The following is a 24678-nucleotide window of genomic DNA, read 5'->3' on the forward strand; positions in this document are numbered from 1 at the left end:
CGAACCGAACCCGGGGGTAGCATGCTCTCGCTCCAGCCATGGCCATGGGCGAGTAGAAGTCTTAAGTGATTCGCAATTGTAGTTAACACTCAAGATGAGAACAGTAATATGAATAATCCAAATAATACGAATGATCAACCCTCATCTAAAAAAATTACAAAAGCATAAAAATTGATCTGCTAAAATATATTTACGCACGCACAAAAGTAACCAACAGTTGCACACGTAGGGGCTTTATATTTGTTAATTATCAGAATTAATGGGACCCTAGGAAATTCCTCGATGAATTCTACATCAACCTGTATTATTTGTTGTTAATAATATTTCTTTTGAATTAATAATATTGTCAGGGCCAAACTATTAAAAATGATATAATCGATAAAACAATTAAATGTTCAGTTAAAGTTCCCATAAATAACACGAATATGTCTCTATTTTTTGTATTTATTTATTTATTTAAAATTGTAGCCATTTTACATTTTTAAAAACAATATTCCTTGTCCTTTTCTGTATAAAAATTGTTAGTTAAATATTCGTCAAACCAATAAAATGAAATTTTTGAAATGTATCACTCTATTCTTAATTTGTTTGTCTGTTTATCTGTCCGTTCCCCGTTTTTCTCGGAAACTACTGAGCCGATCTGCCTGAAATTATGTTTGGACCTTTGTTATGATAAGGTGCAGCGAACTAAGTATTATAGTATCCGCTCGATCCACAGTTAGGGATTAATAGGAGTTAGCATTAATGCAAAAATGATGACAAATTTAACCATATTCAGTTATCAAGTTTGCATGAAGCATTCGTCATTGACTTCTGCCTGTTTTTAACGGATTAAAACGTTTGTGTATTTAAAATTGTACTATTTTAGTCGATGGGACGAAATAATTTTATTTTGGGACAATTCCTTTAAAAATGGGTAAAGTCGAAATTGTTTACCTTAGAAATCTCTTTGCTGATCGTCTTTTTATGTGAGTGAAAGGTGATAACGTACGTACAGACATGAAGTGCCTTCGCCTACTATTTTTTAGACAAGCGGGATCCACGAAAATTCTACAGTTGTATCCTTCCATCTGTTTTATATTGTAATCGTGCTTAAAATATTTTCATTTTGTGGAGATCCGGCGTGAACGCAGACCCACGATACTATTGCACCACCTTGTTCAAACTAAAACCTACTTATATAAGTTAATGCAGTTTCAGAATTTACCTTGTAATGGAGGGTGTATCTCCAAAAGTTTGAAAGAGTTTGTGACATATTTTTATTCTAAGGACGTCCGGCGCGAACGCAGACCCTCACAATATTGGAATGCACTCTTTGGACAAAACAGCTACTACACTTTGATCCTTATTTAGGAAAGTGCATTTTAGTTCGAGTTTCACGTTCGAAATAACAGTGCCATTAAATGAAACAAACTTTTTTCTCGCATTGCATTTTCAGTGATCGGGCGATCTTACCTAAAAAAGAGGGGATAGGTGATAACGTAAGTATGAGCGTGAATTTGCGTTAGCATCTCATATAGATTGATGAAAAAACTTTTTCCGACTCTTACGTTTTTAAAAGAAACAATGTGTTTTTTTGTTTGTTTTACTAGTAACCGCTTATCAAGCTCCAAAAGCCACTCGAGAATAAGATAACCCTTATTTTTTATTGTTGTCTCACCGGTCACGTGAATTCATTATTCATATTAATGAATGTCACGTGGCTTGTGAGACAACACCGTGATGATCAGTTATGGTGGAAATCGGGTAGAAATTGATTATTTAAAAAAAAACTGCTCAATGGTAACTTTTATTTGTTTTTTTTTACGTGGGACTTGAAAACGACCGCGTAAAAGTCAGCTGGGAAGCAATCCTACGGTATTGTGTTCTACAGATGAATAGTTTTATGAAAGAAGCTTTTTTTCATTGAATTTCCGTTTAGATATCTGCATGGATAAGGGAAATTGCTGACAGCGGTTGTATCTAGGCGATTGTTTATTTTTAATGTTTTACAGTAGAGGTGCCATAAATTGAAGCTCAGTCGATCACTTGCCATGAAGATTTCGATAGAGCAGAGATAGACTTGCTCTTTCTCTTCTATGAGAAAGAGGTAGAAGGTAGAAGACCATCGCTTACTATATTTCAGAGTTGGTAAGATTAGCTGAAATATCTCATATAATTAACCCATGTTTTGTACCAGCCATTGTGGAAATGGAAAAAGGATGTTAATGCAAAAGTGACGTTTTCATAGAATGTGGCATGGATTGGAGAAATTTCGTAAGAATATGAAACCATTTCCAGTTATTTCCCTTTGTGTTCTCTTGATGGGGGTTGTTTATGACTTGTTATCATATCACAAGGTGTTATTGATTAATATCAACTGAGTCGCCAGAGTGAAGGGGTTCGATGTTGAGCTATCCGAACCCCTAATGAACTCAGACATGCACAATCATCACGATTCAATTGGCTGTTACAAATCCAGTAATGAATAATTTGGTATTAGGATGGACTTGATTTTAAGGACAATGGTGGGCCATGGCGGACGTATGCGAACTATTGAGTGCAATGCTAGTTTTAAATGTGTTTTACACTGAATTGATGCGTAAGAGTAATTGTGAATGAAATACAAAAGTTCGCAGAACAAGATCCTGAATTATTTTCAAATTAAAATACTTCTCTCGTGAAACGCAGTATTCATGGAATAACGATTTTGATTCGTCGATTTTCTGATCGATATAAAATGGAAATCGATTTAAAAATAAATAAAAACAAAACTAATTTACGTAATTTCGATACGGATAAAAAAAAACAGTCAAATGTGTAATTTATACTGGTATTCACACAAATTAAAGTCCAAAATCGAAAAAAAAAAGAAGTAAAATCCAGATATTTTTATGGTTAACTTGAGAAAATGTTGTACATGCCATTCAAAGATACGTTCTCGACAATCAGTCCTATATTGCCGTTGTTTCTATTGGTCTAAGACGTTGATATGTATAATCCTAGGATGTCCACCCTCCCAGGCTTTATCTTTTCTCTTTGAGACAAGAGTATTTTATTTCCTAATGCACCCTTACCAGAGAATACCGACGAGGGTTCATAATCAGTTTTTGGATGCTAGAGTGTACTTCTCATAATAAGTTGGCGTTTTAAAACCTGCTGGAAAGGTTTTAAAAATTTAAACTTTCAAACCTGCTGGATAGGAATAAATATTGTCTCTTTAAGTTTAATGTATAAAAAAAATGTAAGTTATTTTTTTGTTTTTTTTAAAAAAAAAGCTTAATTGAGTCACATTCAATAACAATAACAAATACAGAATAGAAGGAGCTTGGTCACATCTTTGAAAAGGTTACCGTACCGCGAATGTGAAGTGACGTCACCGGTGATAACAAAAAGGATGTAAAAAAAAAGAAAGAAATAAAACGACCGTAAGAGAGACGAGATAACCTTCGAGATCTCGTGAGAGACGTGAACGTTCTAGATCACGAGGATGACGTCACGGCTGTACCCATGAGGAAATAAATGTTGGTGCTACAAAGAAAAGTCGGGTTGGAATTATTTCCTATTCTTTTTCTTGGTTTCCTTTGTGACTGAAGCTGCACACAACGTGTGCTGGTCTGCAGACAACGTTACCGTTTAAAAATCTAGGAAGAAAAATAATCTTATATAATTTTTTTATATAATGAATAAAAGTTCCAGAAAAAAAAGATTTTGTTCATTTAGTAATAAATTATATAACATTATTTGTCTTTCTAAATATTTAAAATTAAAATGAATTAATATTTAAAGTAATTAAACTATTTTCTAGATTACTAATTTGTATAAACTATAATTATATTTCTTCCTTTAATATGAATAAAAGCAGTGACAAAACTATGATTTTCTCAAATTACATGAAACTTTTTAATAAATATAAACTATTTACTGTCAGGATGCGTATATTTACTAGTAAACATGTTCAGGGTTCGATTATTGCGTGACTTTTAATGTCATCGTTGTCAAACTGACAGAATGTAGAGGTAAAAAGTAAAGTAGTCGACTATAGTCTAGGGCGACCTGAAGGCTCACTTTTCATCAGATTCTACACCGAAGTTTAAGAGAGGCGCCATTCTTTTTCTAGAATCACCCTACTTCCTCTTGATCCTGAGTGCTTAGTAACAGGGAATTAAGTACCATTATTATTATTGGCTCACAAGATCTTCAAGGACTTTTCCCTGAAAACAGCCTGTGGTGTTCACTGGAAGCTGAGTGACAACAAGTCTCCCCAGGTTTCCAGTACTCCCCGCCTCTTTCGATAAAATTTGCAAATAAATTTGCATTATCGCAACAGCTGTTTGCCATTGATTTCTTGTTGGCAGCATCTATTGGTCTTTGCTGGGATTTGAGTGGCACTAAACCTCCTCAAGGTCCCAGTTCTCTTTGCACTTATTCGCCTGAGGTCTGGTCAGTTCATCGGTCTTTCCTTCCTCCTTGACTATTTGGTTATTATTATTATTATTATTATTATTATTATTATTATTATTATTATTATTATTATACCACCACCACTACCACCACCACTAGTAGGGGCACTCCTTAACACAAAATAGGCATAACAAACGGTAATGGTACGGAATAATTGGCACATGTATAGTATTTGGCGTGACTCGACCAACACTCTGGCCGTTATGTCAAAAGAGTCACTCAAATTTATAATCCAATAATATTTTGTAAGAATTGGCGTTTAATGCTTCTGCAATCGCCATTCTTTTAAATTGAAGGATTCTTTATATTTTATATTCAATTTGCAATGATATAATTTTATTTTGGGACAATTTCTTTAAAAATGGGTAAAGTCGAAATTGTTTACCTTATGATATAAGTACATTTATCGTCTTACATTTACTTTTTAACGTTTTTTTAATCATTTTTTTTTTATTACATTTTCACCCCAAACAAGCCATATTGTCACTTTGATGTAGGGGCTACTATTACTATCAGGGACCTAAGTTCCAGGGTTACTATGTAGGGAGTTTAGCAGCAAGATGTTTGTTCACATTACACTTGAACTTCAGGAAACTGGAAGAGAATTCCAAAGTCCTGCAATTCTGGGGAAGAAGCTATTAGAGTAAAAGGCTTTCTTACATCTAGGGATCTCAACTGTGCAGGGGTGGGACTTTGCTGCGTGTCGGGTTTTCGTCGAGGGGTACAAGGGCTTGTAGTTTGTCAGAGCATCCACCATTAAAATACTTGTAATACAGGCAGAGGGATGCAACATTTCGTCGATGGGACAGGGGCTGAAGTATTGATGACAGTTCAGGACCTATTATGTTGACGACTCTCTTTTGGACCCTGACCAGGAGTGAGAGACTAGTAGCAGATGCACCAGCCTAAATGTGACAGCAGTACTCCATACATGGGTGAATGGTGGCTTTGTACAGGTACAGGATACTTTCAGGCATAAGTAACTTTCTAGCACGATAGAGAGAGCCCACTTTCTTTGCAGCATCTTAGCAATAATCTCAATATACCTATTCCAATTCATGTTTCCTGTGAGGGGCTTGAACGAAGTGTTCTCAGGTAAAATATCTCTAGCCATAGCTATTATTGGTTGGTAAGGTTTAATGTAATTATTAAAGGAAATGAGCTTTGTCTTGGCAGCGTTGAACGTTACCATTCATTTTTTACCCCATTCCAGTTGCTCGAAGTTCCTGATGTAAAGATAGACCTTAGTAACCGACGCTTATATATATATATATATATATATATATATATATATATATATATATATATATATATATATATATATATATAAAGCTGAATGTGGGTGTGGGGTGTCACGAATAGGCTCCTATATGGTTGACTATTTTCAAAAACTGATTACATATGACGATAGAAGATGCATCAAGACACAGGAATGGGTATGTTTGATCTGGCAGAATGGTGGTTCATTAAAAATGTGGGGTTTGCGTTCGCGCCTGGTCCACAAAGTATGGAAATAAAAAATTGAAAGATTGAAAAAAAAAAACGTTTACAAGTGTTTTTGATATAGATGTGCATAAGAATACTTTGATTAGTATGTTTTAACTTAAATAGGGATGGTATAATAAAATTGTGGGGTCTGCGTTCGCGCCTGGTCGCCATAGAATGGAAATAAGCACAAACTTTAATAAAGACTTTTCATATCTATCTGCGTAAGTATGCTTTGATAATTATGTTTCAGTTTGAAGAAATATGGTATGATAAAATTATGTGGTGTTTGTTCGCACCTGACCTCCATAGAATGGAAGTATGTCACAAAGTTTAACAAGGTTTTTTTTAATATAGATCCACAGAATACTGTGATAAGTGTTTCAGTGTGAACAGGTATGGCATAATAAATTATGGGGTTTATCTATTTTATTTTTTACTTTCATCATATTTTGCTTTGGTTTTGATGCCCCCAAATTCAACCCAAATTTACAACCCTTCTTTTCATAACCTATCATACTTTCATAAATTAGAGTCCATTTTTTGTAAGCTGTTTTTCAACCCAGTCAACGACGGGTACTTTTGCTAGTATATATATATATATATATATATATATATATATATATATATATATATATATATATATATATATATATATATATATATGTTATGTTATGTGTATGTGTGGGAGAGAGAGAGAGAGAGAGAGAGAGAGAGAGAGTGATAACGTTTTATCATTGATTGAAGGAAATTAAGCAATCGATTTTAAGTACATAGCAATATATTTCTAATAATCAAGTTTCTAATAAAAACTAAAACATTGAATTTCAATAAAATGTACAAAAAATAAATGATCCATTCGTTGTGTTTTCTTTCTATTGTATTATGTTGTATTATTTATTCTATTGTTGTATTATTTGTTTAAGGGCGGCTTGAGAATTGGAAAATATTGCGAGAATTCATCCGCAGGAGACACGGTTCATCTACAGGAGGTCAACATTCATCCTTTATATAAAGGTGTTATATCGAGAATTTCGATTTAAGCAAAATAATAATCTGAGGTGGAAAAATTGTTCGAACAATGATTGGGGTAACACAATAAGTTTTATTGTACGAATAGTACAAAACAAGAACAGAGTCGTATGAAGCATATATATATATATATATATATATATATATATATATATATATATATATATATATATATATATATATAGTTATTAAATACATGTGGCAATTAAGCCACACAGATATTCCGCGTTTTATCCACGCTAGGATTCATCAGGCTTATGTGAGGATTTTGTGGTTGTCTCGCGTTTTTATATACGCATCTATTATTGTGTTTTTAGTTAGCAAATCAGCTTTCTAGTTTTCCCCGCACCCTTCCTAATCAGGCAATGAGCAGGCACTTACAGGAAAAAGGCCCAGTTGACTTCCGGTTCATCCGTTCCTTTGCATATGCCGTTTATATATATATATATATATATATATATATATATATATATATATTATTATTATTATTATTATTATGATTATATATATATTTGTTTTTAAAATATAATTATCCACTGACACATGTTTCGTCGTTATATATATATATATATATATATATATATATATATATATATATATATATATATATATATATGAAAGGGGATTTCGCCTACAGCGCGCGTAAAGGTCTTTTCTTTCTTCTTTCCCCTTTGTTTCAAACTCTTTTCCTTTTCTTTCTTTCTTTTCGTCGTTGTCTAGCTAACCATTATTAATGTTAGAGGAGCGTTAGTATTTTCCATTATAACGAAAGGAAAGTCATCTGCCCATTTGTATGTGTCTGTCTATCTGTGGGACAGAATAAAAGTCAGAAACCACCAAATACACATAAGCCTTACATATTTCGGTTTAGTATCGCCCAGACTTGGGTATGGTAAAAAAAAGAATACTTTTCTATTCCCTTGTTTGAGTCATCATGGAAAAAATTAGGGTATAAAAGGGGCAGAAATAATACTTTATTTAATTATAACTGGGAGTTGTTTGAAAAATAACACTGAAACTAGGTTAAACAGTCGATTACTAAGTAATTTATCTTTCTGCTTTTCTTTTTTTCATTTGTCTGTTTATATATGACATAATCACGTTGACACACAGGTTCTCGTTAGATCACCGAAGTTAAGCAACGATTAGCCTGGCCAGTACTAGATGGTTGACCATTTGGGTGATGTATGTACTCTCCGCTTTTCTCGGCATTGTTTTCAGTCATCCTGACTTTCTACTTGTCATTGAAATAACAACAATGTCGATTCAGGAGAGGTGTGGTTTGAGATTGCGCAAGTCTTGTCACAAAAATTTCATGCGCAAGTTACAGCATCATGAGTGATGTTTGTGGTCTTCATCGGCAACGACTGACGAGCAATTTTGTCTGTGAACATTTGGAATTCGCCCACTTCTTGTTTCCCCGACTGAACCAAATGACACGGTAAAAATGGCACATGCAAAAATGGAACAGATAAAAGTGCATGAGTTGATTAATAGGAAAAATGACACAAGTGAAAAATATAGGTGGAAATCTAATGAATTTATTCAATATCTTGCATAAAGGAAAAACATTCAGAAGTTTTTCAAATTGAAAAAATTATATCTACATTTAAAAGTAATTCGTTTTTTTTTCTTTTTTTTTTTTTAGTAAGTCCTGACTCTCAACTGAATCTTCATCTTTCCTGGAAAAAAAATAAGGTTATACTTTTTTAGGTGATTACGTGTGAACATTTTGAAAACATAGGCGAAAAAACAATTATTTTCGAAGTTAGAATGGGAGGTCAGTTTTCGCATATAAATCAAACATAATTACAGAACAAAAACAAAACTTACAGAAATCTATTTTATTTGCTTGAAAACAATAGACTAAATGCAAGTATTGTTTCATTTATCCGGACTATTGCTCTTGACTTGGATGTTATTTGTACAACGTTTCAACCAATGTAACCTCCGATTTTTTTTTCAGATTCATGTTTTCAAATTCGTTAACCTTTGTCAACAATCTTGCCATTTTTACATGTGCACTATTATTGTGGTTGCTGTTATACTTACAAAATCCCGAGCAAAAGTTTTAAACAATAAAAGAAACGAAAAAATATAGAACAAACTGTTTTAAAAACACATTTTTAGATGCAAATAAAAGAATTTTTATTTATTTTTAAAAAATTAATTTCGGATTTAAAATCCTTCGTCAATAAAAATAGTTCTTTAGTTTTGGTCTCTTTAAAAGTCCATTCTCGTGTTGTTGCTATCATGATCGCGCTGGCTGGTAACTGCACACAAGAACTCTGTTTTTTTTTATATTAAGCTGAAAAGGCGCGCGGTCGCAATGGTAATTTGTATTTATGTTTTGTACAAATCCAGATATTCTCTTTTGAGTGCAGCTGAATTTTCCGCACATTAAATCTGACCTTTGTCCTTATAAAAAGGCAAGTAAATAGGAAGCGCGTCACTTAATAGTTATCTGTATATCTATAAAGGTGAAAATGTATGTGAGGACACTTCTCAACCTATATACTCAACTAATTTTTATCTACAGACTTGAAATTTAGTATATATGATATTCAGACATATGAAAAATTTGTCAGCAGGAAAAATGGGTTGCTAGGGGGTCAAAATTGAAAAATTGGTAGGTGGGAGTCGTCGGAGTTTTATCTGTTTGCTGTTTCATGAATGCGCATGCGTGAATAGTTCACATAACAGGTTCATGATGTTAAAAATAAGTAGAGCTGAAAACACTTTTTAACCACCGTATCAGCGCAGACCTAATGGCTATCGTACTTGACTCACTGTCTTTAGGTTTTGGTTTGGATCTCAGCCCGAGTACGTACGGGAGCGACTAGGAAAGGAAGAAAATATACTCAACAATTTGACCATGTAAAGAATGCAGAGAGTCGGAAGGTATTGGAAATAAATCAATAAAGTACTCGATCACAAATGTGAGAGCTAAAATACAAATTATTTATTAAAAAACTATATATCGCATATTTCAGAGACGTACCATGGTTTCATTGAGGTGGATTGACATTTTACCATTTAAAAGACCATTAAAAATCCATTCAAAAGGTCAGCGACTATTGAAATGAAAGCAAATCGATTTTGTGAGTCATTGATGTTTTTAATGGACTTTAACGGTCTTTTAAATAGTAAAAGTCTAATCGTCGTCAATGAAACCTGTGTATGTCACTAAAATATGTAACATATAATTTTTTTTTAATTTTACACATTTAAAAGACGTTTAAAAATCTAATCCAAAGGTCGGCGACTGAAGAAATGAAAACAAATCGATTTCGTAAGTCGCTGATATTTTGGATGGGCCTTTAATAATCTTTAAAATGGTAGAAGGTCAATCCTTGTCAATGAAACCATGGTACGGCACTGAAATATGTAACATATGTTTTAAATAAATAATTTGTATAAAAGAAGATAAAATGTTTTCTTCCTCAAAAACTGTTTTCTTTTATTGATCTTTCTTGTTTTTGTTTGTTTGTTCTCTCTTTCCGTTGGTCTGTCTCACACGCTTCCGTTCCAAGTAGCATTTCCGCCGCTAAACGCGTTGTTTGAATCGATGTCATGCAAAACTGTTCTTTCTTGTTGAATCAACTTCCGAAACCAATTCACTTAAGGAATGCCTAAAGTTCCTTTCTTCTTACGAATTTGCATCCCAAATCTTCTTATCAAACATAACAGATTATAAAATATTTTCTCTGAAATCGTAGCCATTCAGGGCCATTTCATACGAATAAGCGCGACCTGCGTCGACCGTATCGAAAAATCCTAATCGTCAATACAGTATCGATACCTCCAAAATGTTCGCCGTTTGGATAATATTTTTTACGGTAAGACATTTTCTCTTTTTTCTCAATTAAGCAAACGAAAGCAAATTTCTCAATCAGTTGTGCCAAAACGGTCCCTGTTTGTCAAGCGGCAATTTAAACCTATCAAAGACATCGGACAGTCATAAGTGAGACGATTCAAATACTTATCTTTCTATAAATTACAATTCGTTATTTTAAAAACAAGACATATACTATGATAAACTTATGATTTTATTAATCTATACTATTAAGAGTGACGCGTGTTACCAAATCACGTTTTATGTTTATACATTTGCTTGGAAGAATTTTCTTTGTATGCAAATGCGGCTAAGCTATATACACATCTTGAGTACGCTATTATGACTAAATATATATATATATATATATATATATATATATATATATATATTATATATATATATATATATATATATATATATATATATATATATATATATATATATATATACTATTATTATTATTTGCTAACTAGGAGTAGTCACACCGGCTATCATCAAAGATTTCTCTTTGAGAACAACTTGTAGTGTTATCTGGAGTCTTAGTGACAACAAATCTTCCTAGGTTTTCAGTACTTTTAACTTTTTTCGATAATCCTAGCAGATGAAGTTGCGTAATCGCAACAGCCACTTATCATTGATTTCTCGTTGGCAGTGACCATTGGTCTTCACTGAAATTTGGATGGCAATAAGCCTCCCAAATGTTTCTTTGCACTCATCTATCGGAAGTTGAGCTAGTACTTTCTCTCCGCGATCTCCCATCCTTCTTGACCCACCTCACTTTAGTGTGGCGCCAGTTGATGGTGGCACACACACACACACACACACACACACACACACACACACACACACACACACACACAAGGGGGCGAAGTGTAGGAGCACAGGGAGTAACTTACAATTATAAATTTTCAATTTTCATAATTCCATGTGATGTTCCTTTGTGTTTTACATTTTTAGCAGTTTCTCCGATTTGCGTCTGTAGCTCACGTGTGTTAATTTCTGCATTCAAGGATTTTTCTTAATATTTTAGCCGTTTTCATTTTTGTTATCCGTTTTCCATGGCAGGTGCTCGTCTGAACTCCAATCTCTGGTCCCCCCTCACCAATCTTTCACGAAAAACACCCGTCTAGCTGAATCCACTGTGAAAAATTTCCCCCACTCTATATCTGTGCCTAAATCAAAACGCGGATTCCATGAACAAAGCTTCTTTCTTAGAACTGCACGCCTGTGAAACTCTGTTCCGTCTGCCTGCTTCCCTCCGGACTACAACTTGGATGTCTTCAAGTCCAATGTTAACAAATTCCTAATGAACCGCCCCCTTAATTAAACACTACATCAAATCTCCACACTAACGTAATGTACTTGCAATAACTCTTATCCCTGAGTGGCTTCCGGGCCTTGATAAGTGGTGATCACTGTGTAAAAAAAAAAAAAAATCTTCTCAGCTATCTCTCTGATTCCAATCTCTCATATTCTTTTTTAAAAGTGTTTCAGTATTGTTCCTAGTGCTCCTACAATTAGTGGTCCTACTTTGACTTTCTTCATCTTCCAGATCCATTTGAGCTGTCTGGCCATTTCAGTGTATTTGCTCCACTTCTCTGTCTCCTTGATCTTCATTCTGTTGTCTGCTGGAATGGCCAAATCTACAATATAGCAGGATTTTCCTTCTTGTTAGCTATTAAGACATCCGATCTTCTTGCTATGATGTGTTTATCTGTTTGTATATCCATAAGATTTTGTAACTTTCATTTTCAAGTACTGCTGCTGGTTTGTGCTTGTACCATTTGTCCGTTCTAGATGCAATTGTCTGCATAATTTCTAGTGTACTGCCTTCTCCACTTGATCGTGTCTATTTTTATATTCATTTTGGACTAATCTGCTGCATTCGCTTATGTGATTTATTGTTTCGTCCCTTTATCCACTGTGTTTGCATTTACTGATTTATTATTATTATTATTATTATTATTATTATTATTATTATTATTATTATTATTATCTACTCACTATGAGTAGTCATACATCATTGAAGATTGCTTTTTGAGAAAAAACTTGTGGTGTTCTCTGAATTCTGAGTAACAACAAGTGTCCCAAAATTTCCAGTATTCTCCACCTCTTTCGATTACCTTTGCAAAAGAATTTACGTTATCTCAACAGCCGCTTAACATTGATTTCTCATTGGTCTTCACTGGAATTTGGGTGGCAATATGTCTTCCCAAGGTCCCAGTCCTCTTTTCACCCAACCAGCGTTAGTGTTTTCTCTCTTCGGTCTTTCCTTTCTCCTTGACCCTCATTTATGTGGTGTAATGCCAGTTTCTGGTGACACACAAAAAAAAGATGAAGGTATCTTACAGTTATACTGTTGAATACATGTGATGTTCCATTGCCTTTTACATCCATAGTCGTTTCTGTGTGTCCAATTTGTGTCTGTAGTTCTTGTGTGTTAGTCTCCACATTCAAGGGGTTTCCCTAATATTTCTGCAGTTTTCATTATTGATATCCGTTGTATCTTCTCAACCATCCCTCTGATTCTAATTTCTCGTTTTCTTTTTCAAAGTTTTTCGGTATCGTTCCTAGTGCTCTTGCTATTAGTGATGTTGTCTTAACTTTCTTGATTTTCCAGACCGTTTGATCACTGTGGCCAGTTCCGTGTATTTGCTCCACTTCTCTGTGTCCTTCATCTTCACTCTGTGGTCTGCTGAAATAAAAAAAATATCTACAATCTGGCAGGACTTTTCCTTCTTGTTAACTATTATGCTTCTTGCTTGGATGGGATTTTCCGTTTGTACATCCATGTCCCATACGATCTTGTTACTTTCATTTTCCAGTATTGCTTCCAGTTTGTGTTTGTACCATATGTCTGGGTGTTAAAGATGCAATCGTCTGCATAATTGCAAGTGTACTGCCTTCCCAACTTGATCGTGTCTATTTTTACATTCTTTTTAGCTAGTTTGCTGCATTCACTTATTATGTGGTTTATTGTTTCGTCTCTCTGTCTGTGCAGTCTGCATTTGCTGTTTTCTTGTGTCTTGTCGATCCTTGTTTTGATGTGGTTGGTTTAAATCGTGTTATCTTGTGCGGCTATTAGGGATTCAGTTTTCCTGTTTAGGTTTCCTTTTTGTAGCCATTTCTAAGTGTTTTCGTTACTCTCATCTTTTGTCATCCTTATTAATCGTCCATGTAGCTGTTTCTTTTCCCATTTTTCTTTCCTCGCCTTATTCTTTGTTTCTTTTTTCTATTTTGTTTGTTTCTTCCATGTCGCTTGCTGCAATAATCATTCTTTCGGTGTTTTGCATTATGTATTTTTCTAATTCTCTTTTGTGTAATTTACACAGTCATCTATAGAAACCAGCCCTCTTCCCAATCTTCCTCCTGGTATTCTGGCCGATATTCTTTAGTTCTTCTTTGGTCAAACTTATAAACGATCCAGAACATGTTACTAGTGACACTGCCTACGTGTTTATTCCTTTAATTAGGTTTCTAATATATAATTTAGTTTCGAAGAGTTTTTTTGCTCTTCGTAGGTATTCCTTTTCAATTTTCTCTTTCATTTCTGTTGCTTTGATGGTGTCTGCTTCCAGAACTCTCAAGTATTTGTAGTTATCATATTCACCTAGTGCCTTCATCTCTGTTTGATTGGGTAGTGATATACCTTCTGTTGCTTCCAGTTTTTTCCCCTCCTTGTGATCAGCAGTGTGCAATTTTCCATACTGAATTCCATTCGGATATTCTGGCTAAATATTCTGGTTGTGTTGATTAGCGTCTCTAGTTCTATCTTTGTTTTTGCAAACAGTTTCAGGTCATCCATGTACATTAGGTGGTTCATTCTTTCTTCTGTATTAGTGAACTTGTATCCGGGCTGGCATTTTCGGGCATCATGGCTATTATTATTATTATTATTATTATTATTATTATTATTATTATTATTATTATTATTATTATTATTATTATTTAATCACTAGGAGTAGTCACACAAGCCATCATCAAAGATTGCTCTTTGAAAACAACTTGTGGTGTTCCCTGGAATTTGAGTGACAACTAATCTCCCCATATTTCCAGTATAAGTCTAGGTCGAGAAGTCGGCGCAAACGCGGATTCCCCCGGACCTTTTTTTTACGGAGACTGCCGGCGCAGCCCACTCACTGTTTTCAATTTTAGACAGAATACCGATGTTTTCCAATCTGTCCAGTTCCTGATTTATATTATATTTATACGGATGCGAAAGGGACGTTTTAATTTTTTTTTTTTTTTTTAACTTATTGTGTGCCCGGTTTCAGCTTAAAATCCGCGGCCATTTTTGTACACCTCCCAAAGCAAAGAGTGAATATATCTGAGAATTCTTCCTAAAAACTAGTAAATTAGTTTCTTAGTTTCCGCTGGGCAGGTTTCTATTTGTTTTGCAAAATGTAGAGAGAGGTAAGTTCCACAGGTTAAACTCATCCATCCAACCGGGGCCGAACAAGTTTTCCCTATTTTTTAATACATATATTTTGAGCTTTTTAGTTTTTCCCAGCAAAGTAGCGTTGGTGATTAATTCACCCTCAAAATTAATTTTAGTGCTGTTGACGGCTTTTGCCGTTCTATGGGTTCTTAGCATAGTAGGTTTTCGTAATTTCTTCCACATTTTGACGTTAATATTGTAAGATCCGATCTACTGTCTAGCTGAAATTTAATATCCATGCAGAGAATTTTGACCGTTACGTATTTACGTAGGTTTTCCTCTAAGGCGTCTCGGGTTATGGTTTGGCAGACTCGGCTTTTGTTCTGATTTTTCCTGTATGAAAGCTTTTATGGCCCATTTTATTACATGTTAGACATTTTTTAAGTATGGGCAATCCTTGACCCAGTGTTTTACCATCAAATCTGAAACAAGGGCTCGGTGTGTTTGGTTTTTCAGACTTTTGGGGGTATTTCTGTTTATACCGTCTTGTATTGTAGGTCGGCGGGGTTTTTTTTTTGTTATTTTTTTATACTTGCGATGCCCGCTTCGATATTTCTCGCATCGTTTTTTTTTTTTTTTTTTTTTTTTTTTTCACTTTTTGACAATCCTCAGTTAATTTTTGCAGTGTAAAGTTTGGTTCGTTTGCTAACTTCGTCAGAACTCTGCGCCTGATTTCTGCATTTTTTCCTGACGTTAAACCCTGTGCAAAAAAAAAATAAGGCATTTAAAATTGTCTGCTGTTAATTCCGACAACTTAAAGTCATAGCAATCTTTGTTGACTACCGCTGCGTACGTGGCAACGTCGTCATTTTTGTCTTTGGTCACGTTTAAACATCTCCATCTCTTATGAAAAAGAGACGTTCTGGAGCAGATTTACCATCTCGTTCAACGATAATTCCGCGGTTTTTCGTGGTAAGATAAAGTCCACGAATTTGTGTCGTGTTCAGTAGTTTCCAGTTTACGTAGAAGCAGTCGTATCTTCTTCTGATAAAAGTTGATATTGAAAAAGTCTTCATATCTCCTGAAATAAGCTGCGATTAATTTTTCATCTTTTTCATACTTGAAATTATCAATTGTGGACCTTATCGTATTTTGAGTAAAAGCTGTATATTTTTTTGCGTGAGCGTTACTTTTTAAAATATATTTGGAATGATAACTGGCGATATATATATATATATATATATATATATATATATATATATATAATATAATATATATAATATATATATAATATATATACAATATATAATATATATATAATATATGTATAATATATAATATATATATATATATTATAAATATAATATATATATATTATAAATATAATATATATATAATATATATATTATATATATATATGTATGTATATATATATATATATATATATATATATATATATATATATATATATATATATATCCACACCACCAGACTGAGGAAACTGCTTGATATAGACTGGCAGGAAAGGATACCAGACACAGAAGTCCTCACTCCTGCTGGACTTCCAAGCATTGCAACTATCCTGGTGAGGGTTCAGCTTCACTGGGCTGGTCATGTAGCCCGTATGCCAGACTACAGACTACCCAAGAAGCTTCTGTTTGCTGAGCTCCAACATGGCAAGCGCTCCTATGGCAGCCAAAGAAAACGATTTAAGGAGACTCTGAAGGCATCACTGAAGGCTTTCCACGTAGATCCGTCATCATAGGAGCAGACAGCTTTAGATAGAGCCAAGTGGCGGGCTGCTGTTCATGACGGCGCCTGCAAATATGAAAGCTACCGAAAGGTTACTGCAGAGAAGCGCAGAAAGGACAAGAAGAACAATGTTTTGAAGCCCTCGACATCTGCTATGATCCCCTGTTCCCACTGCAATAGAACTGTTCAAGCAACGATTGGGTTTATCAGCCATATCCGTACTCACCGGTGATGACTCCTCCCACCTTAACCTACAGGATGATCAAATGGTCCTCGTCGTTTCGTCGGACGAACACACACACACACACACACACACACACACACACACACACACACACACACACACACACACACACACACACATATATATATATATATATATATATATATATATAATTTTGTGCATGTTTCCTTTCTATATTGTTGTATTGTTGTTTAAACCTTATTTCAAGATTGCACTTTTATCGTAAAATACATTCAGATGTTCCGAGGTTGGAAAAGATGAACTGGTTTCATTGTAGGTTTTAAATTATCAAACCCAATTCTATATAATTTTTTGATGATGATTCAATGTTTTATACTTTTGATTTGAAATGATGACTTTTCTCTTTCAGATTGTCGTCACGTTAACAAATGCGATTCCATTAAAAACAGGTCTGTTTTCATTTTTTTTTTAAATTATTTTAAATAACAAATTAACCCCTTACCCTTTACAAAGCATTTTAGAGACTTTATATTTAATGAACCATTGTCACTTTTGTGTTGTGTTTTGTTGAATTGGACACTAAAGCAAATAGACTGAGTTGACATGATTATTACGAATACATTTCGACAAATTGCTGGTGAGACAAGGTTTACATGTTTTATCAATCTCTGTATATGAGGTAATTTTTACTTAATCCGTAAGACTATCTCATATATTAATCTGTATAAGATATCGCTAAAGGAAAGAAAATAGGCTCTTCCATAAATAACAACACACACACACACACACTCACATATATATATATATACTGACTGAGATGACATACACAATTGAGTGTATGTTGCTAGACGTTACCACTGAATTCAATTATATATGTGTGTGTGTGTGTGTGTGTGTGTGTGTGTGTGTGTGTGTGTGTGTGTGTGTGTGTGTGTGTGTGTGTGTGTGTGTGTGTGTGTGTGTGTGTGTGTGTGTGTAAAAGTTCAACATTTCAAAATCGAAACAAAACCGAATAATGACATAAAATCTTTAGGGATTTTCAGAGCAATCAGAAAGCTTTCAGGCTGGCACGAAGTATAACGTAGACATAAGATTGTCTACATCATAAAGATTTGATATGCAGTCAATCAAAAAGAAGAAAATCAAAATCAGCTGATAAGAACTAAAGATTCTAAAATCAACAATGGTAAGACTAGCACCAACAGTCACAACGTTGGTAAAAATGTAGCCAAATTTAGAATAAAAACTATGAAAGCGGATTGCTACACTCCGGAAAAGACTACAGTCGATGGAAATGAGATACTTGAGGAAACTCTTTGGTATTTCCTACGGAGACGGATATCACAAATGCGGAAGTGAATAACATCACTGGTCAACATTTGAGTCACTATGAACATTTGCTGACATCACTGAACTAGAGTGTCTAATTTCTTCTGGTTATAATAAATAAACTTACTCCATTCGAACTTCCGTTTTCTGTTTAGCGGAAGTCTTTCCGGTGTATACTGAGGAAAAATCCCTTCTGATTGATACTAATGTAATTCCAGTTTAATTTAAAAGCTCCACATTAAAAATAGTCGTTACTTTGAAATGATCATTTTTCGGTTTGTTTTATTTTTAAGAAAGCATTTTATAATCAATATATGTTTTTAGTCTTTATTTTGAAATGTTTTTTAAATTAATAAAACAGTAGACATATGTATGTGTATCTGCAGGGAAATAGTTAACCGCTAAACTCGTAAACTACTGGTCACATAACACTGAAATTCACAAGAAATAGTAATCATACACCAAGTATGGTTTATAACAAGTAAAAAAATTTTTTTTTTTTTTTTTACACAGTGATCACCACTTATCAAGGCCCGGAAGCCACTCAGGGATAAGGGTTATTGCAAGTACATTACGTTAGTGTGTAGATTTGATGAAGTGTTTACTTAAGGGGGCGGTTCATTAGGAATTTTTTAACGTTGGACTTGAAGACATTCAAGTTGTAGTCCGGTGGGAAGCAGGCAGACGGAACAGAGTTCCACAGGCGTGCAGTTCTAAGAAAGAAGCTTTGTTCATGGAATCCACGTTTTGATTTAGGCACAGGTATAGAGTGGAGGAAATTTTTCACAGTGGATTCAGCTAGAAGCTTGTCAAAACACCGGGCCTCACCCAGGCGAGAGCAATCCATCACAATTGATGCCAGATGGGGATCAGAGCGTTGATGATGTAAAGATAGGAGTTTGGTTTTGGATGCATTAAAGGTAACCAGCCACGTCTCCCCCCACTGAACGACGCGCTCAAGATCAGAGGAGAGAGAATCAGAGAGAACTTTGTCATTTACAGCCTTTGATGTGTTGCCGTAGATGGTCGTGTCGTCAGCAAAGATGTCAACGAATGATTTAAGTATGTATTTAGGGAGGTCAATGGTTACAGAAATATGTCGTCAAGTTGAAATACAAAATGTTCATTTTAACTTGCCGATATATTTCTAATATTTTTGCACATGAGCAAATTCATTCATAGGTTGAAATAGATTAATTTAAAATATTTCTTATCTATCTGTTGATAACTCAAACGGTAAAAAACGCGACTAGAGCGCTAAATGTTTTAGTTTCGATTTTAATCGATGATACCCAATTCATTTTTTTTTTAATTTAGAAGTATAATGTTCAATCGAGAATTAGCTCTAAATTAATAAATACAAAATCGTCACGAACTAAAATATATTTAAGCGTTTTTTTACGACCGAATAAACCCCCCCCCGCTAGTATCTTGTAATAAAAATATATTTCTAGCCTTTACATTTTGTATCGGAATGTCTAAGTATCGGTAATCGATAATCAAAATAATTTGATGAAAGAAAGAACAGTCGATTGTGACCAAAATTTACACATTACACAGCCTTACATCACAAGTGCATTTGAGAAGCTTTATTCCCACGCAAGCAGAAAGGCACGACATATAAAAGTAACAGTAGGTTCTTAATATGACAGGGGCGCATTCGAAATGAATGTTTCTGTTTAAATCACCATTGCATCATTATACTTGATTTTTTTTCACTTTAAACTTAAATTTAAGCCGTTATCACCGTACACGCAGTAAGGCCAGGCATATAGCATCAACAGTAGGTTCTTTGATATGACAGGGGCGCGTTTGAAATGAATGTTTTTATTTTGATCGCAATTGAAGCGTGATACTCGACTTTTGCGTTTTACACTTAAATTCAACTCATTATATATAAAAATAGTTTTATAAAATCAACACTATGTTCTCTACAGTGCTATTTAGACTACAATGTATTATAGACTAATTTCAGAAGTATATGAAGCTTCCTCCCAATGCACCGCGATGGGTCCCTAACTAGAGCAAACAATCGATTTGATTGAAAAATAGTCGATTTCACCGATTTCGATGACGATAAAAATATGAGTGTGAAACATTCGTTGATCATCATTCAATCCCGAGCAACGTCGGGTCTACCTACTATAATATATTTATATATATATATATATATATATATATATATATATATCCCCCCCACACATATATATATATATACTTCTCTTTCTGTAACCCTTATTGACTTGATAATGTAATAAACTTTACTCTCTCTCTCTCTCTCTCTCTCTCTCTCTCTCTCTCTCTCTCTCTCTCTCTGTATGTATGTATGTATGTAGGTATGTATGTAGGTATGTATGAATGTGTCTGATATAGGAATTAACTGCTTAAATACACACTGCAGTCACGTAAATTATAAATATATATTTCAATCTTGAATGAAAGAAACTGAACTGCTCTTTAAAATACAAGAATTTCACAAAAAGAAATCAACTACGAATTATGCAAAATAAACGATCAACCAAAAACAAAGCAGATTGGTGTGCGAGACTATGAGAAATAAATGAGTATAAAAGAAAAAATTTCTTAAGTCGATTTGCATTTGCTTTAACAAGTCATCTTGAAAAATATTAAGCATTTGTGTTCAAATGTTCTTTTCTTTGGGATGGCATCGCCTGGAAAAGACAAGAAAAGACAAGAAACAGAATTTAAAAAAAAATCGGTACAGATTAAAACAACGTTTGAATCATCGTCAACAATGCTACTCAGATTATTATATAACAGTGCATATCCTTTTTGATATTCCACATCCAAACAATCATGTTTATCTATGCCAGGGGTTCCCAACCTTATTTTGATTGTGGGCCTCTGAGGGATATTTTATCATCCGTCAGCCCCACATATGCGTCTATATATATTTTTAATTAAATATTCATTTCTAAAAGACTAAAAAATGAAGCAATTCCGCTGTATTCATAATATCTATGGTACAAATGAAAGTAGAAAGTGGACCATGCGTTTACTTTCATCGGCCTCATAATTCTTGTTCCCCTTAATTTGTCCTTTAGCAATGTTTCTGACAAAGGGGAAGCAATGTTTCTGACAAAGGGGAAGAATTGCTATTTTTTCATCTCCCTTACATCAAGTGGTTTCATGCCTTGTCTGGGGGCGAAGAATCGCATATCGTGTGAGAAAAAGAAACAGAAGTTGTGGTGTAAAGACAAATACTAATGAGGATTCATAATTTGAATTGTTTGGATTAATCAGATTACTGTTATTACTATGAGTTTTATTTTCATAACGTTTCGGCCGATGTAACCTCTGATCTTCGTCAAGTGCATCTTGTCAGAATCGAAAGTCTTTCTGTCGAACTTGGGAATCCTTCTGTCGAACTCCGACATCTGCACGAAATTTCAAACGGAACACTTTATTTAATCCACTCTCGTTTCGTCAACCATGGTTAGGTAGAAATTTAGTATTGCCCATAATGATAATTGAACCTTTAACAAATGAAAGTTGGCTAGTTAGAAGCAAAGTTTGATTTGTCAGCTTAAATGCTATTTAGGTCTAACTTTGACATCTGACGAAAACTGTATATGTTAGATGTACAATTTTGAATAACAACCAAATAACCCAGTAAATGTTACCAAAAACAAGATAAGATACCTACCTGAACATGTTTTGGTGTTTTTAAGCGTTTATTAAGTTTGAAATACAAGTCGTACCGACCGATTAAGTTAAAAACTCTACTAAATAAATGTCATGCTTAAGTTTAAAAATCTATGCATAAATGTTACTGTGGCATTTATTGGATGAGTTTCTATCAATATTTTATTTTATTTACTAGTTTTGAGTGATTATCTAGACTAAAAAACATCCTCATGTCCGCAATCTTGTTTTCGTTTTAACTTAAGTGATCAACACTTCTTGTGTTTCTAACTTAACGCTGTAAAATAAGTTAAAACACCCAAACTTATCCAGGTAGGTAGAAGTGTAACTTATCTTGCCTTTGGTAACTTTTATTTGTTATACGACGATATTCCAAATATAATGTCTCTTATTTTTTTTATTTCGCCCAAATGGGTCAGAGGTGATTGTAAATTGCATTGTTGTGATGACTGAACGTTTTATATCTGTTGCAGATATTGATGGTGTGAGACTCTAAGAAAGCAACCTCTGTCATGGAGGTGCGTCAGAAGCAATGATGCGTCATTGAATTCTTGGCAAAAGTGCATTGAGAATGGTGATTACTTTATAGAAAAATAAATTCTGGAGTACAAAAGGTCGCTTGTTTTAATGGTACCACTCCCGTCACGGTAGCTCTTTAGCTTTTTGAGTTAAAAGAACATAGGAGGCTTTACTTTTTGAATGACCCTCGTACGACAAAGCGCACTCCGGACGTCCATGCATAGCCATCGTTCAACGCTGGCAGAAGTGCATTGAGAATGATGGTGACAATGTAGAAAAATAAATTCTGAAGCACAAAAAGTCGCTTGTTTTAATGGGATGACTCTTGTCTTCGTAGCGTTTCAACGTCTTGCGTTTAAAAATGTTGGGGGTGCCACTCTTACGAATGATGACGATGGACGTCATTTCCGGTAAGCAGGTTCTGATTTGCACAGTCTGAACCCAAGACTCAGAGAGAAAGAGTCGTAATATTACTTATCCCTCAGCCGAACGGAATTCCCACTCAACTAACATTCTCATCTGTATTTCTCTTGATGTATTGCTCATTTCACTGTTTCCGAGTCTTCTCGTTATTCCATTCAACATTTCTACCACAAGAAAAAATAGGAGACTTTACTTTTTGAACGATCTCTAGTATATTTGTTTTTAGCCACTTTTTCAGGTGATTGTTGTTATTTAAAAAAAATACTCTAATGACTCTAACTCTAACCCTAAAACTGTTTGTGTATTTTACAGAATGTCGTCAAAGTGATATTTTCTTTTTGATGGATTCGTCCAGTAGCATCAAGACGGAAGACTTTGCAGACCAGCTCAAATTCGTCGCCGACGTCGTTGACAAACTAGACATGAAAGGCAAGAACGGCGACATTCGTCTTGGCTTGGCCACATTTAGCGATTCCTTTTATCTGAGCATTGATTTGACAGATGACAAAGGCTCGTTTCTCTCCCTAATGGGCAGCGTGTTCCCTCTGTCTGGCAGCACAAGGATCGGAAGGGCTCTCACCTATCTGCAGATGGAAGGTTTTAACGGACCCAGTTCACGGAAGAATGCCACAAAAGTGGCTATTATAATCACAGATGGAGAAAGCGTAGACAACCCTATACCAATTGCTAAAGAATTGAAATCGCAAGGCGTGAAAATATTTGCTGTCGATGCGAAGCATTCAAACAGCAAGGGCGAACTACGTTTGATCGCGAGTAAACCCTCTTATCGCTTTCTTCTCAACTTGGATGGTCGGAATGTTAGAAACACAGTTGCACACACATTATCAAATATTGGCTGTAACAGTAAGTAAAATGATTTGATTTGGATTTTTGGATCAAGTAAAGATTAGATACCCCGTAGCAGAAGACAAAGATTGGCGAACATTTCAAGTGACACCGGTTGTTCGACCTTGACATTGCCGTTGGTTGTTTGTAAACACGTCAAATAGCAGACATGGTAGAATGTTCGCGAGAAAGATTTTTTTAAATTATATTTACAAAACTTTTAAACATTTAAAAGAAAAAAATATACATGTACAAAACATTTTTTTAATATAAAATATTTACAAAACTTTTCAGGATTAAAAAAAAAAACTTTTTTATGTTTAGGCAAAACTTTTAATGCAATAAAACGAACGTATTTAAACAAAATATATTTAAATAAATGGGTGTCTTTCTCTGCGTTCTTTTTATATATTTACAAAACTTTTTAATAATAATAATGATAATAATAATAATAATAATAATAATAATGATAATAATAATGATAATAATAATAACAACAATATTAATAAATAAATAAATGGTTAATTTTTACGGCGTGCCCCAGCGTATTATAAATACTCCAACCTCCCTATGTTAAGAACAGCTTTCGGAATAAACACCCCCAACTTCAAAAGCCGTTCTTAACATGGGGAGGTGTTTATTCCGAAAGCCGTTCTTAACATGGAGTGGTTGGGGGTGTTTATACTACGCTGGGGCAGGTTGCAAAATAATACCAAATATATAAATAAACCGTCGTTATAACTGAGAATTTCGGATGATGTC

At 34.4% G+C, this 24678-nt stretch overlaps 1 protein-coding gene across 1 annotated transcript in view; it reads left to right on the forward strand.

Moving 5' to 3' along the window:
• The first annotated feature begins 10545 nt into the window (after nucleotides 1–10545).
• Nucleotides 10546–24678, forward strand: part of LOC145284924 (collagen alpha-4(VI) chain-like) — a 29036-nt gene continuing 14903 nt past the window's right edge. Inside the window, exons 1-3 of the mRNA XM_080134018.1 lie at nucleotides 10546–10799; nucleotides 17543–17582; nucleotides 23383–23934. Coding sequence (XP_079990144.1) covers nucleotides 10770–10799; nucleotides 17543–17582; nucleotides 23383–23934 — 622 coding nt within the window. The 5' untranslated portion in view covers nucleotides 10546–10769. The remainder of the gene's footprint in view (nucleotides 10800–17542; nucleotides 17583–23382; nucleotides 23935–24678) is intronic.

Source organism: Euprymna scolopes, chromosome 9, assembly GCF_053919585.1.
Source record: "Euprymna scolopes isolate OS-2025 chromosome 9, ASM5391958v1, whole genome shotgun sequence".
In the NCBI taxonomy this organism is placed as follows: Eukaryota; Metazoa; Mollusca; class Cephalopoda; order Sepiida; family Sepiolidae; genus Euprymna; species Euprymna scolopes.